This window comes from Podarcis liolepis, assembly GCF_965112155.1.
Source record: "Podarcis liolepis genome assembly, chromosome: 1".
Taxonomy (NCBI): domain Eukaryota; kingdom Metazoa; phylum Chordata; class Lepidosauria; order Squamata; family Lacertidae; genus Podarcis; species Podarcis liolepis.
In genome coordinates this window covers 17,201,024-17,217,463 of record NC_139554.1, presented here as the reverse complement: position 1 = coordinate 17,217,463, position 16,440 = coordinate 17,201,024, and the positions used below count along the sequence as shown (strand labels likewise).

Below are 16,440 nucleotides of genomic sequence, written 5' to 3'. Positions count from 1 at the left end.
CAAAAGTCAGAGATTGATGTGCATTACAATGAGTGAAGTAAGTATTTGATCCCTTTGCAAAAGATGACTTAGTACTTGGTGGCAAAACCCTTGGTGGCAATTACAGAGGTCAGACGTTTCTTGTAGGTGGCCACCAGGTTTGCACACATCTCAGGAGGTATTTTGTCCCACTCTTCTTTGCAGATCCTCTCCAAGTCAGTAAGATTTCGAGGCTGACGTGTACAGTAAGTGGGCATTGGGGGTCCATCTGCCAAAGGCCGGGTTGAAGAGGAGCGTTTTTGCCTGGTGCCAAAAGGTGTCGGGTGAAGCTTCCTGGGGAGATCATTCCACAAGTGGGGAGCCACTACAGAAAAGACCTGTTGCCACCCTCCAGACCACTCATGGAGGAGGCACACAAAGAAGGGCCTCAGGAGATGATCTTCAGGGTCCAGGTAGGTTCATATGGAAAGAGGTGGTCCTTGAGGTATTACGGTTCTGAGCCATTTAAGGTCCACATCAGTGAAAGTTGGCTTCCTATGTTTATAAAGCAGGCATACCAGAAGCCCTTCTTATAACAGCAATCATTTCTGCCACCAAACAGCAACGATAAGCTATTCATTCGTGGAGGGGAAAATTAATTTAAGATTACCCATAGATTATATGGGAGGTAACAAATGGGGGTAATCAAAGGATCATTTAATTGGTTTGAAGAACGAGCTGTTGGGAAAATTAATGGGTGGTAAATGGAAGAGGATTTGGGATAATCTGGGATTGTTGATTGTTTATTGAGTATTATGACATATTCTTAATGAATAAGATAACCTAAACTGTTTATCTGTGGTGGCTTGGGTAGGAAAATCACTTGGGACCGCCTCTCCTGGTATGCCCCACAGAGGAACCTACGGTCTTCAAATAAAAACATCCTGAAGATCCCAGGCCACAGAGAGGTTAGGCTGACCTCAACTAGAGCCAGGGCTTTCTCGGCTGCGGCTCCAATCTGGTGGAACGCTCTGTCACAAGAGACTAGGGCCCTGCGGGACCTGACATCTTTCCGCAGGGCCTGCAAGACAGAGTTGTTCCACCAGGCCTTTGGTCAGGGCGCAGCCTGACTCCCTCCTCTGGCAACCTGCACAGAATTGTGCTTAACGGTTGCCATCAATTTGATTTTAATTAATTTTTATAATGGAATGTTTTTAGAATGTTGGATTATTTGATTGTTTGATTATTTGATTGTTGTTAGCCGCCCTGAGCCCGGCTTCGGCTGGGGAGGGCGGGATATAAATAAAATTTATTATTATTATTATTATTATTATTATTATTATTATTATTATTATACGACATTTAAATCCTGTGTATGAATATATGCATATAGCATATATTTAAAGCTTATGAACCCTTGTCCTAAATATTCTAATTTCCAGTGACAACCCCTTTTTTGAGTGGTGGAAGGAGCAGTCAAAAGGCCTCGCGCTTGAGGCCTCGGGTGCATGTTTAGAACATACAAAAGTAAAGGCACCTTCTCAACCTGCCTATAGAGTCAGACTGAGGGGCTGATTTTGCCCAGTACTCTCTCGTCTGACTGGCAGCCACATATTGATGTCTTAGGCAAAGTTCTTTCCAGGCGTCGCTAAATCCTTCAAGCTACAGGTCTCAGGCACTGACCTTGGAACCTCATGCATTCAAACCATTTGCTGTACTGCTCAGCTCTCATGATGTGTGGGCCTGATTGCCTATGACCACTTGGCATGAGAAGCAAGGCTTGATGGGCATCGTCGCTCCTTGCCGAGCCAAGAGATTTGCCCGGTGCGGCAGAGGAACTTTAACACCCCAATGTCCCGAGTGCAAATTGACCCCTGTCCAGTTGAGCTGCAACGCTCTTTTGCCCTTGGTGATTTGGAGAGCAAAAGGCAGGAGGAGGGAGGGCCTTGTCCCCGGCAGTGGTTCAGCCATGCCTTGTGGAGTTCTGCAGCATCGACAGGACTCCCGAGGCTGATTCAAAGTCCCAGCCTCCTCCTGCCGGCTCTCGGTTACGTATGCCTTGAAGCCGGTGCTCCTAACTTCAGCCTATTGCTCATCCCCACTGTAGATCCATCCAGAAGGGCCTCTCGTTCCTGGAAAGACGGAGCCGGTCTGTTTTCCTGCACCAAGGCTGAAGCATTTTTAATCGGGACGAGCAAAGGCAGCTGGCTCCCCTCCGCGCAGATGGATTTCATCGCCGGAGCCATTGGAGGTAATAAATAAATAAACTACCCAGCAGCCCGCTGATGAAGAGAGACAGCTGTGTTTCCTTGCTGTTGACTTCCAGGCAGGTCCCCCACGCCGGAGGGAGAGGGCGAATGACCTTCAGAGCCCCCAAGGCGGAGGTTTTAGTGGACGCGAGTTCAGCGTGTGTAGGGGCACTTAGTGGAACTCAAAGCTGGCGGGGTCATTAATTCCAGGAACCATTGCAAATCGGATATTCTTTCCGTACGATTGCATATATGTGGTGAGCCCATAGAGAAAGGCGAAGACAAGGAGGGATCAGCCGCAGGTGTGAATCGAAAGAGACTGATGGGGGAATTGAAGCAGAATCTCAAAGGGGCAGGAACTTAAACGTATGCCTGTGTTAATATCTAGAGTGCCATCTTATGCATGAGGCCATTTGCGCAGAACCTGTATGACAGGTCCCTGCCCCTAGGGGCTTACAATCTAAAGGAGATACACAAGGAAACAACAAAGGAGGTGGGAAATGGAAGCAAGGAACTAGGGCAGGGGAGACGACATGGTTATTTCAAATACATGTACGAGGGCAGGATGAAGGATGTGGAGTAGGATAGGGATCCCCAACAGAGTGCCCATGGGCACCATGGCACCCTCTGATAGTCTCCTTGGTGCCTGCCAAGGTTGCTGCCCCTCCAGATATTTCCCCCCTGTTTTTATCTTTTGGGAGGGTTGTTTAGTTGTGGGGGAATGCCTGTTTTGTGTTTTATTTGTTTTGGGTGTTTATAGGTGTTTTGCAATTTGGTGGGGTTTTTTTGGGGGGGGGGTGGAGTTTCTCAGTAACTCCAGATTCCTTCTGTGCAATGGGTATTTTGTGGTGCCCATGCCAGTTTCTTAGGTTTCCAAATGTGCCCTGGGACATATGGACTAGGGCAGTGTTTCCCAACCGGTGTTCCGCGGCACACTACTGTGCCGTGAGACATTGGCTGGTGTGCCGTGGGAGGGAGGCGGGCGAGTCGGGCGGTGTGAGGCGGCGGCGGCGAGGATCCGCGTCGAGCCGGGGGCGGCTCCGCGGTGGTGGTGCCGAGCGGCGGGGCAGCGCGTGCAAAAGGGAGGAGCGCGAGACAGCGGAGGAGGAGGAGGCCGGCATGTCCGGGCAGCAGCAGCAACAACAGCAGCAGCAACTCCCGGCGACGGCTCCTCAAGCCCCGCCGCCGCCCCCTCCTCCGCCCGCTATCGCCGCCACCACCACAACAGCCGCCGCCGCCTCAGTTGCCGCCGTCCCTCAGTCCCTCGCTCTGCTGCCTCCTCCCACCCCCAAAGCTTGGAGGTTCCCCGGCAAGGGGGAGGGAAAAAACTTTCACTTTCGTGCGTCCCTCCCGGCGTGACGCTGCGCGCTGACGTCACGGGGCGGGGCTTTAATGGTGGTGTGCTGCGAGATTTTTTTTCAGTAAACAGGTGTGCCGTTGCCCAAAAAAGTTTGGGAAACACTGGACTAGGGGGATGAAGGAGACGCAATTCCAGAGAGAAAAGGGAGCTGGTGATGGTGGGACAAAGACGAGGAATGAGATTAGTCTACAGCAGCTGTTCAGGATTTCGGGCTGGATTTCTTCCCACATCTACCTGGAGATGCTGGGAACTGAACCAGGGACCTTCTGCTTGACGCTATACCAGTGAGCTACAACTCTTCACAGATGAACCATCTCATAATAGATTAAGGTTACCAGTCGTCCCCGTTTCCCCGGGAAAAGTCCCTGGATTTACAAACCAGCCCCCATACAGAATCCATGGAAGTTGAAAAGTGTCCCAGGATTCATTGAAAAAAATCTGGTAACCTTATACAGTGGTACCTTGGGTTAAGAACTTAATTCGTTCTGGAGGTCTGTTCTTAACCTGAAACTGTTCTTAACCTGAAGCACCACTTTAGCTAATGGGGCCTCCTGCTGCCGCTGTGCTGCCGCTGCCTGATTTCTGTTCTCATCCTGAAGCAAAGTTCTTAACCCGAGGTAATATTTCTGGGTTAGCAGAGCCTGTAACCTGAAGTGTATGTAACCTGAAGTGTATGTAATCCGAGGTACCACTGTAATAGATGTCCCATGCATGTAAGTTGCAGGGATTCACAGTGCCGAAACATCATGCAATGAGAACATCCTGGGGTTTCCTAAGGCATCTTGCCCATTACCCTCTTGTTTTACCTCCTGCCACCCTAACTTTAACATCAGCTCCAAAGGAGGGCCCAGGCAACAACCGAAACCCTAGAATTTCCATGCACACTTGGCAAAAGGCAAAGGCCATCTGGTCAGGTCTGGCGTGTGCACTCTGAAATCGTGCACGCCTTTCCGAAGAAGGAAACCTGTGGATATTTGCAACACATTTGCTACATGCCGGGTTTTACTGTGTTTAGTAATGCCACACAGATGTGCATTCAACAAACACATATTGCTGAGATTTGTTCTGGCTTGTCCTGGTGAAGTCTGGCTCTGATATAAGGAGTTTGGCAAGAGGCCAAGGCCTGATCTTGTTACTTGTAAGATTGCACAAGGCAAAAAAAAAAAGTGTTCGGTGACTGTGATTCTGAAGAACTAGTGAAATGTGCGCGCGTCATCTTTACTAGAGAGGGTTAGATGAGCATGGCATATGGCTGCAGACTGAGTGCGTTGTTGATTTACCTGTGCCAGTTCCTGATCTAAATTTTGGCAGCTGCCCTTAGCTATTTGCTCCAGGTGGTTATTTCTGTCCATTGAGAGATTATGGATTTAGAGTTGATTGACACCCATGTCCTGAAGGATCACACAGGGCGGTGCTCCTGGGATGGTGCCATTCAGAATACAAGAAGGGAATTAAGGGCACCTATTTACAAGGGACACAGGTGGCGCTGTGGGTTAAACAACAGAGCCTAGGACTTTCCGATCAGAAGGTCGGCAGTTCGAATCCCCGCGACAGGGTGAGCTCCCGTTGCTCAGTCCCTGCTCCTGCCAACCTAGCAGTTCGAAAGCACAAAGTGCAAGTAGATAAATAGGTACCGCTCCAGTGGGAAGGTAAACGGCATTTTCGTGCGCTGCTCTGGTTCGCCAGAAGCAGCTTAGTCATGCTGGCCACATGACCCGGAAGCTGTACGCCGGCTCCCTCGGCCAATAAAGCGAGATGAGCGCCGCAACCCCAGAGTCGGTCACGACTGGACCCTTTACCTTTACCTTTTATTTGCATGACGTGGCTTTCCCTGGCCCAGTGCCCTCCAAATATTTTGGACTACAACACCCATCATCCCCAGCCAGCCTGACCAAAAGTCAAGGGTGATGGGAGTTGCAATCCAAACCTTCTGGCATGCAACAGGTTTGAGAAGGATACCTTAGGGAAAGCCTAAATTGCCTTCAGGACTCTCTTGTGCTATTTATGCTAGTACAGAATACTGTATCGTTTACAATGCAGTTGAATCCAGAGCTGCCTTAAAAACCCCAGCAGTAAAAATAAAACCCCCAACCTAATGCTAAGTCTGAAAACAGCCTAACCTAACAGTTCTGCATTTAGATAGCAAGGATAGCATATTTTTTTAAGGGAATTCAAGCAGAAATCTGGCAAAGTGAAGTTAAGATTGGAAGAGACTGAGAAAGTGAGAGAAACCAAAATTGACAGATCTCAGGCCCTCCAAGTGTCCCTATTCTCCAGGGACAGTCTCGGATTCACACAAGCTGTCCTAGTTTCTGATTTGATCCTGGAATGTCCCACTTTTCTTTAGGTCATGGGTAGGCAAACTAAGGCCCGGGGGCCGGATCCAGTCCAGTTGCCTTCTAAATCCGGCCCGCGGATGGTCTGAGAATCAGTGTGTTTTTACATGAGTAGAGTGTGTCCTTTTATTTAAAATGCATATCTGGGTTATTTGTGGGGCATAAGAATTGGTTCATCCCCCCCCAAAAAAATATAGTCCAGCCTCCCACAAGGTCTGAGGAACAGTGGACTGGCCCCCTACTGAAAAAGTTTGCTGACCCTACTTTGTTGTTGCTTAGTCGTTTTTTCGTGTCTGACTCTTCGTGACCCCATGGACCAGAGCACGCCAGGCACTCCTGTCTTCCACTGCCTCCCGCAGTTTGGTCAAACTCATGTTGGTAGCTTCGAGAACACTGTCCAACCATCTCGTCCTCCGTCGTCCCCTTCTCCTTGTGCCCTCCATCTTTCCCAACACCAGTGTCTTTTCCAGGGAGTCTTCTCTTCTCATGAGGTGGCCAAAGTATTGGAGCCTCAGCTTCATGATCTGTCCTTCCACTAAGCACTCGGGGCTGATTTCCCTAAGAATGGATAGGTTTGATCTTCTTGCAGTCCATGGGACTCTCAAGAGTCTCCTCCAGCACCATAATTCCAAAGCATCAATTCTTCGGTGAAGAGGTCTTCCCTATTTTCATCAGAGAAATGTTGGAGGGTATGCATAAGTTATGCAACCTCCGAGCCAAGGAGATAAGCAACTATACAACCTTTGGATGGTTACCTGTCATGGATGCTTTGGCTGAGTTTCCTGCATTGCAAGGGACTCGACTAGATGATCCTTGGGGTCCCTTCCAACTCTACAAATCTACAATTCTTTGATTCTATGTGATCTGGCCCTCTTCTATTCAGGAAGCACTTGAAGGTCTGCATGGTTTTTGTTCTTATTCTTTCCTGTTTCCAGACCTGGTATACAAGCTGATATCCCTAAGCTCCCAGATCCTAGGACTAGGCGCATGCCTCCACAGCCTAACTCACAGGGATGTTGTGATAATAATGAGATTAGGATATGAATTATAATACATCCCGAGCTTTTGATGAAGGTGTAAAGCCAGTCTTAGATAATTAGAGAAGCTCTATGCATGAACATGCTCTTCCTTGTTGGGACACTGAACATAGTTTGAAGAATGGGAGGAGGCCCAATGAGTGTGAGAACCTCCTCTGTAACTTACTTTGTGTAATGATTAATGCACCTGCAGGCTTCCATCCAAATTGAGAAAAAAGAACAAGCTAGCTGCGGTTTAAACCAGCAACTTGGGTGGAAGCTGGTTTTGGGGAAAACACATCAAAATGTGGTGCTTCATTTTTTTAAAAAAAGTGCAAGATACATACAGAGCAGACATCAGACTGTGTCTAAAATTATGTGGCAACTCGCTAGATACAGAATAAATAGGAGTGTGTACACAGTCAAAAAATTAAAAGATGCCTGCTTCTTGGGAGAAAAGCAATGACAAACCTAGACAGCATCTTAAAAAGCAGAGACATCACCTCGCTAACAAAGGTCTGTATAGTTAAAGCTATGGTTTTCCCAGTAGTGATGTATGGAAGTGAGAGCTGGACCATAAAGAAGGCTGGTTGCCGAAGAATTGATGCTTTTGAAATATGGTGCTGGAGGAGACTCTTGAGAGTCCCATGGACTGCAAGAAGTTCAAACCTATCCATTCTGAAGGAAATCAGCCCTGAATGCTCACTGGAAGGACAGATCCTGAAACTGAGACTCCAATACTTTGGCCACCTCATGAGAAGAGAAGACTCTCATGTTGGGAAAGATGACCCTGATGTTGGGAAAGATGGAGGGCACAAGGAGAAGGGGATGACAGAGGACGAGATGGTTGGATAGTGTTCTCAAAGCTACCAGCATGAGTTTGACCAAACTGCAGGAGGCAGTGGAAGACAGGAGTGCCTGGCGTGCTCTGGTCCATGGGGTCACGAAGAGTCGGACACGACTAAATGACTAAACAACAACAACACAGTCAAAGTAAGATTACTCAAATAGCAAATAATTTTGACTGCACCACAGGCAGGGTAGGGGTGATTACATGACTCCACCCTAAACCAGACACATCTTTTTTTTCTTAACCTTGTGATTTATTATAGATAAAATGTTTCTTGTACATTGGGGAACAGTAGAAACTAGTGAGAATCTGGTGCTGCCTGATAAGCTGTTGGCCAATGTTACAAGAAAAAACTGCTCATTTTCCCTTATGGGGTACCCAAGAGCCCGTATAGAGTCCTTATGTAGGTTCTCTATCGGTAGGAGAAAATAACAGAGAATATTGAGAAGCAAAGCAGCTAGTAAGCCTGATCTTTATTGATCTGTTGCAACAGGGTGCTCACCCCCCCCCCATGCACACAGGAGGGAGGAGGAACGCAGAACAATGGTGTGCAAGCTCTTATATAGACTTTTGAAACTGCCACCCTGTAGCTCAAGACCACCCCCCAATACATCATACATACATCACAGAAAGGGCAGTCTACAGCAGAATCCTGTCTGGCAGGAAACCTGTTGATGGGTTTACCTGGAGAGCCTGGCCATTCTTTTGTGATGATAAATACTTAATTCCTGAGTCTAGGTCACAGGCTCACCTTATTCATACACAAATGTGCCCTTAAAGCAAGATTTGTGAGCACAGAGACAATGGGGAGGCTTTTCCCATTTTCATCCAAACTGCAGAGAAATATTTGAGGTCACTGAAAGAGTCAAAATTGCTTTAGGACTGTTTTCCTGTACTGTTTCAGACATGTGGTTTATATATTTATGTATGTGTTTGCCTGGTACATTTATGAACATTTATTTTATATCTTAGACCTTAAAATTCTCATAACACCAAGAACAGCTGAGAACAGAACAGCTGAGAACAGACCAAAGGAACCTTGGAAAACCATCCCAAGCTCTTAATTTGACCTAACCATTAGCTTTTATCGATGGCAGCCAAGAGCTGCATGCCTGAATGAGACCTTTCTGCAGATTTTGCCTTCTCTGTGTGGTGTATTCAGTATTTTGCTTGTGTAGGTTGGGCTGTGCAAACAGCACAAGGGACTGGCTCGAGCATCGCTGTCTCAGTTCTGCTTACAGACTGTGTGGGTATCCGGAGACTCACTTTGGAGGGGAGGAGGGGCACAGCGGAGGGGGGAGGTCGGTGCAGTGCAGGTGCGCTGGTGGAGTCCTGCCACTGCAGCCACACTGTGCTGGCCTTCCCATTACCTCGCCTCTCCTGGTGAGCAGCAACAACACAGCTGCTGAGAACTTAGCACTTTACCTTCCCATCACAGCGGTATCTATTTTTCTACTTGCACTGGCATGCTTTCAAACTGCTAGGTTGGCAGAAGCTAGGACAGAGCAACAGGAGCTCACCCTGTCCCAGGGATTCAAACCGCCAACCTTCTGATTGGCAAGCCCACGAGGCTCAGTGGTTTAGACGCATCATTCCCCTTTATTAGCTGTTGTGTGGCGCTTCCTCAGTGTTGCGGCATTATTGCCGTCAGGAGGGACATTCTTGCAATGTAGCACAACAGACATGGGGCAATAAAATAAAATACCCCAGAACAAGTTGCAGGATTTTAGCAGGAAGTTACAAGGCTGGCTCTGATTGGAAACAAAGCAGTATGCCCTCCCTGAAACTTTTGCCGGTGGTGCAAACAACGTTGGTGACTGCCCTGCTTCTTGAGTCTTGAGACCTCTGCCCCAATATCACCTTGAGTTCAAATCATCATGGCACCAGGAGTAATAGAGCCAAGTGGAGAGACCGGGACAGAAATGAGGGAAAGGACCACATCTGTGCTCTCCCTACAGCTTACCCAGAGCAGACTGGCATGTGAGCCCACACAGAACTCAATAAATATCTTAGTTCTAATCTAAAGCCTGCAAGTTCTTTGTCTTAGTGAAACAATCATGAATGCACAATGAACAGGACGTCCGGAAGGGCCCCATGTAAGGCTTGCTTCAGAGTAAACACGCTTAGGCTCATGCTGCAAATAGAATTCCTTCTGAGCAGTGGAGAAGTTTCATTCATTGGGGCTGAGGAAGGCCTGCCAGCCGGCCATTGTGCCTGTTTGTTTTGCTTCTCCAGCTGTGGCAGCAGCTTTGAGCTTCCATCTCCCCAAGACTATTTTAGGCCCTAGACGCGTCTATGGGTTGCTATATCTGGAGTGTGGAAATCCCTGGAGAATGCTAAATCCATGTTTTTACTGCTGCTCTTGGAGCACTCGCAAAGGTCAGTTGGTGTCCAGAAGAGCTCTGTTGATGAGTCTGACTTGGCAGATTATTCCTTCGCTTCGCCTCAGCATCAACAGTGTCACACTGGGACTGTGTTCTCTCTGTCCCTCTAAGAGCAAACTCAGTGCTGCTGCTGCGTCGACAGGGCTGGACCCGAAAGAAGGCCACTGTTAAGGGAAGAGAGAGGTAAGTATCAACACATTTGGATGAATCCCAAGATATGCAGAAGTAGGTGGGGAGCAGCCAAGGGGACAACTCCACTCCACAAACAGCCCAATGAGGACTGAGCATGTTCAGTGGTCACCTAGGAACAACTAGGGTGGAAGCAAGCATTGCATTACTTTAGCAGGATCCTAATACCTTATAGTTCTGGCCCGTGGACTGGGTAGGGCCCTGAACAGCTTCAGGCACCTACCTTTGGTGACCCAAGAATGTATGCAAAGTACCACGAAGCACATGAGTGCAGACTGTGCATTTGGAAGTGCAAGTTAATGTGAACTGCAAGCACTGTGTTGCATGTCGCCCCAATCTCCAAGTGGTGGGAGATTCCAGGGGTTCCTGGTGTTCACCTTGGGTTCGTTTTTCTTTTTGGAAATGAGGCACAGTGGAGACTGTGGTGTCTTTATGATATATGGTTTATTTACACATAGATACAACCTGAGCCTACAGTGCAGGGGTTCACAGCATTAACACCCCAAGAGAGTTTTGATTCTCCGATTGCGACAGCTTTAGATTCAAACAGAAATAAACCATTGTACTCTGATCTTGTCTTCAGTTTGTTGTCTTTACTCTTAAGGTCTACCTCAAGCTTTGTCTTTGTCTTCTATCTTAGAGCTGAAGTAGGGGCCCCACCCATTTGCCTCCTCTCCTTCGCTTTCTTAATGGCCCATTACCTTTCCTTTGTTCTCTCAATGGCCCATCTCCCAGGTGATCTCCTGAACATGGGAAGCTGGGTCCAGGAATTTGAAGTCTAGCATCCAGGTTAACTCCCCAAGCCTTGATTAAATACTAACACCTACTCGACCCAGGAATTTAGGGGAGGTCGGCACCCACAAACTCATAACAAGAAACCGGTTGTAGAGTAAAATGTGGGTACAGATGTCTGGATGAAAAGCAGCTTGCAAAAACCTAACCACATGAGAAGCATAACCACACCTGAGGTTTGTATTTACATTATAATTACACTTATGGTCCTTCACAATTTTCTGAGATTGTGGTACAGCAATATTCTCTTCTCTGTAAGAACAGTAGTCAGTTTATTAACTTTGCTGCTTTCCACATAAACAAGCCTATTAGGAAAGCTGTTTTATTTTTGTCCAGCTTGATTTTTTTTTGCCTTGTCAATTCTGTAGTCTTCACTATATCAGAAGGCTATAATATGCAGCAAAATGTACAGGGAGAAATCAATAAATACCAGCCACAATTGCTATGCTCTGCCTCACCTGTTAGAGAAAATATGCTCCTGAGAGAGTAGAGAGTGTGTTATTGTCGTCAGGTCCTACTCGCAGGCTTCATATAGGCATATGGTTGGCCACTGTGAGAATGGGATGCTTTCACTAGACCTGCCTGATCCAGAATTTGCAAAACTGGGCTTCTTTTTCCTCTCCTCTTTCCTGCAGCTCTTTCCCTAAAGCTCCCTCAATCTGCTCTGGAAGGTTGGGGGACTCACCTGGAACAAATTTTGCAGTGTGTGTGTGGAGAGAAGATAAATGAGAAACAGGGCCGGCCCACGCATGAGGCAAGGTGAGGCAACCACCTTAGGTGGCAGGACCCACAGAGGCAGCAGATCCCAATGTAGATCTTTATTCCCTCCCCCCTTGTCCCTGATGTAGATCTTCATTCACTCCTTCTCTGGCGGGGAGGCAGGTGCCATTTTGTGGTTCGCCTCAGGTGTAAAAATGACTTGGGCCAGCCCTGACTGGAAGTCGAATTGTGCAAGTGAATGGATTTCAATTGCGCAGTTGGGTAGACCATCACTGGATACCACCCATAATATTTCTCTTTCGTACAATGATCGGTTTGGTTTCCTCCTCCTCCAAGTCAACCTATATAATATTTCACATCCCCCTCCCTTTATTTATGTATAGTTTTCTTTAAATTTGTATGTATTTGAGTCTTTGAATGTTCTATGTGGAAACGCAATTTCCCACCAAACAGCCACATAAACATCTTCGTATTCTTGTAAATATATATAGCGATAGCATTTGTTGCTAAGGAAGTACAAAGAATGTGCACTGCTACCATTCTTTATATGTGCCAATCAACCTTATCCTCTCCCTGACCCATTTCAATGCTATAAGCTATGAGCTTAGTAGACACAATTCTCAAAACCCGGCTATACCAGTTTATGGGTTGAAAGACTGCACACCAACACACCCTTTATTGTACTTGCGGTGTTTGTTGTACAACATGAACTATGCATATTGTGCTGTAGCGGAGAGGTCTGAATGCCCAGGCCCTCATTCAGCAGCCTCCCCCAACCTGGTGCCCCCAGATGTTTTGTACAATAATTCCCACCAGTCCCAGCCAGCATGGCCAGTGATCAGGGATGCTGACCTACAGCCCCCAATTTCAGAGTATATTTTTTGTTTTGTTTTGGAGGTGGGGTAGAATTACAAGGGTGGACCATGTGTGGAACTGCTTGACAAGGTTAATGGTAAGGCTACCAGATTTTTTTCAATGAATCCGGAGACACTTTTCAACTTCAATGGATTTTGTATGGGGACTGGTTTGTAAATCCAGGGACTGTCCCCGGGAAACGGGGACACCTGGTAACCTTAGTTAATGGTGCAATTCTATACTTTGCAAGGTGCTACTTGCAAGTAAGGGTATGTTCACATTAGCAGCTTAAAATGTCATGAGTTTATCTCCCCCTCCCCCATTGCTTTTTAAGTCACATCTGCATGGTGTTGTACACATAAGAGAGGGAGTGGAGATGTCTTCACCCAATGAACTTTTTGGTTCTCCTCCTTCAGCCCTGCTGGAACTCCTGTTCATGACATTGCCATCTGTCCATAGGTGCTCATTTTGTGCATGTGCAACAGCTGTCTCAAATGTACACACCTGGCTTAAGTGCAAAGTGAATGTGGCTTAAGTTTTCTGGTGTTACTGAGGTTGGTCCTCTGTGAGGTGAGTGTATCGCTTCTGAAACAATTTAACTTACAGATTCAGGTAGGTAGCCGTGTTGGTCTGACGCAGTCGAAATAAAGGGCAGTGCCCTTCAGCTCTCTATATTGGATAAACAGGCCAAACCCTACGCCAAAGGATAAATGGACATAAATCTGAAATCAGGAATCACAAGCCAGACAAGCCAGTAGGAGAACACTTCAGTCTCCCAGGACATTCAGTACAGGATCTCAAAGCAGCTGTCTTATTACAAAAGAATTTCAGAAATAGACTTGAAAGAGAAGTTGCTGAATTACAACGTATTACTAAACTGAAAGGGACAAGGGTGGTGCTGTGGGTTAAACCACAGAGCCTAGGGCTTGCCGATCAGAAGGTTGGCGGTTTGAATCCCCGCGACGGGGTGAGCTCCCGTTGCTCGGTCCCTGCTCCTGCCAACCTAGCAGTTCGAAAGCACGTCAAAGTGCAAGTAGATAAATAGGTACCGCTCCAGCGGGAAGGTAAACGGCATTTCCATGTGCTGCTCTGGTTCGCCAGAAGCAGCTTAGTCATGCTGGCCACGTGACCCGGAAGCTGTCTGCGGACAAATGTCAGCTCCCTTGGCCTATAGAGCGAGATGAGCGCACAACCCCAGAGTCGTCTGCGACTGGACCTAATGGTCAAGGGTCCCTTTACCTATACTAAACTGAAAACTATGGAAAGACCTGGTCTGAATAGAGATATTGGATTCTTGTCTCATTACGTATGCTAAAGCTATTATTGGTCATCTGCATACTATCCCTTCCTTTTTCCTGTAGGACTAATTGCAGTTGATAACAGTCATCAACAGGTTTACCATACCCATGGAGTCAATCACCCATCTCCTACTACCCTCCTGAGAATCGCCCCCCCCAATATATAAGTGTCTGGTGATGTCTGTTTCAGTGTATCTGAAGAAGTGTGCATGTACAGAAAAGCTTATACCCAGAACAAACTCAGTTGGTCTCTAAGGTGCAATTTTTAATTTTAAAAATTTAACTTACAATTTAACTGTTTCAGGTGGTGTTAGTGCTGCAGTCGGATATCCATTGGACACAATCAAGGTATTTCAAAGTTTAGTTTTCTTAACTGCAATCAAATCTCCCAAGTCACAAGGTGAAATGGAGAGAACTCTTCTCCACCCCGTTTCAGAGCTGAAAGCAGCTAGGATGAGTGTGTGAGGCGGTTCTCACCACTGCAGTGGTTTCTCTACCCAACAGCTAATAAACTATGGTTTGCCAGGAGGAATTCCAGGGCGCCTCCATTTTCTGCTTCCCCAGCTTCTCCCAATCCTTTCACCGTACTCTCAGGACCAAACTAGAAATTACATTGTGAGATCTGTAGGTGCCTCCAATCTTGTCCCTCTTTTGTGGGAGAGATTCAAGCACATACTATAAATTCAGCTTTGCGCAATGGATTAAAGCATTCTGTCGCCCTAGTGCAGGGGTAGGCAACCTAAGCAGTGGCGTAGCGTGGGGGTGCAGGGGGGGGCCAGCCGCACCGGGCGCAACATCTGGGGGCGCGCGCTCGCACTCTCAGCTCTCTGCCCCTACCTGGTTCACTCTCTCTCACTGCAGTGCTGGCTGTGCGAATTCGATCCGAGCCGCTGGGTCGCCGCCCACTGTGGAGGGGGTGGGTGCCAGGCGTGCGGTGCGGAGAGAGAGCGAGGGACTATCTGGGGGAGGGACAGTGCAGCGGCTGCCCAGCGCAGCGCTGAGCGCGGGAGAGAACCACACCAGACCAGACCAGGCAGCAGCAAGAAGAAGCTGGCAGCGGCGGCAGGTTAGGGGCTAGGGGGCGCAAATTACTTGCCTTGCCCCGGGTGCTGACAACCCACGCTACGCCACTGAACCTAAGGCCCGGGGGCTGGATGCAGCCCAATTGCCTTCTCAATCTGGCCTGTGGATGGTCCGGGAATCAGTGTGTTTTTACATGAGTAGAATGTGTCCTTTTATTTAAAATGCATCTCTGGGTTATTTGTGGGGCATAGGAATTTGTTCATTCCCCCCCTCCATATAGTCTGGCCCACCACATGTTCTGAGGGATGGTGGACTGGCCCAAAACTGAAAAAGGTTGCTGATCCCTGCCCTAGTGCAATAAATTCACTTTTCGTGCTGATCTGATGCCCCTACCCACTTGCAAAATTACCAGTGAAATGTTTCTTTTCCCCAAGATGAAATGAATGATGGATTGTCCCGTTTAACAGGTGAGGATTCAGACTCAGACAAGTTATCGTGGAATATGGCACTGTATCAGAGACACATACAGAACTGAAAAAGTACGTATGGTAAAATTCCTGTTGATGAAGGGGAAATTTGCTTCATCATGTCTGCTTGACTTGGGGCGGAGCCACACCATACATTTAAAACATATTTAATTTGCATTTAAAGCAAATGACTTCCTCCAAAGAAACCTGGGAGCTGTGGTTTGTTAAGGGTGCTGGGAATTGTAGGTTGATGTGGCAAACTACAGTTCTTAGGAGAAAAACCCACAGACTGTCCAACATTAAGGAATGGCTTTATTACAATGACTCTGGGACAGAGCTATTGTGGCCTAACACGGCATATTTCACACAGTTGTGTGAATGGCTGAATAAGAAGTTAATTGCAAACATGGGTTGGGTGGAAAATGAGGGAAGGGATTTTTAACACTTTGCCCTCTGCAGCAGTCCTGAAGCAGATTGCTCCCCACACATCTGTTTCAGCAAATGAGAGCTTTCCACCTGCTGCCAGTGCAAATAAGAGACTCTCAGTCCAGTTCAGGGATGTAGTGTGGGGGGAGGTCAAGGGGTTAAAAATCCATTTCCCACACCAATGTTTCAATCTGGATTTGATCCTGAATTCTAAAAACCCCTTTGTGCAATTGCTAACTGCATCGAGGGTTAGGGTTTGGCCCTAAGGCCCTAAGTTGGTTGTGTTTAAGAATACCTGTGAACAAGAACCTGATTCTGGGTGCATTGGGCCTCGTAAGCACCTAGAAAAGGGCTGGGAATTCTGGTATCCTCCAGATGTTGCTACACTACCACTCCCATCATGGTCGGAATTGATGGGATTTGGAGTCCAACAATATCTGAAGGGCCACTGGTTACACATCCCTGACCTAGAGGTTTCATAGAAGGGACCAACTCTTTCATAGAAGAGTTGGAAGGG

General features: G+C 47.4%; 1 protein-coding gene across 3 annotated transcripts in view; it reads left to right on the top strand.

The window, feature by feature from the left end:
* The window catches only part of SLC25A47 (solute carrier family 25 member 47), a 41,186-nt gene that overhangs the window by 14,936 nt on the left and 9,810 nt on the right, over positions 1-16,440 (top strand). Inside the window, exons 2-4 of one of the 3 annotated variants that reach the window (XM_083519689.1) lie at positions 2,066-2,209; positions 14,312-14,355; positions 15,498-15,569. In XM_083519689.1, coding sequence (XP_083375815.1) covers positions 2,066-2,209; positions 14,312-14,355; positions 15,498-15,569 — 260 coding nt within the window. Of the gene's footprint in view, positions 1-1,774; positions 2,210-14,311; positions 14,356-15,497; positions 15,570-16,440 lie in introns of those variants that run through there. The other 2 variants (XR_014529627.1, XR_014529628.1) reach the window with 2 other exon arrangements.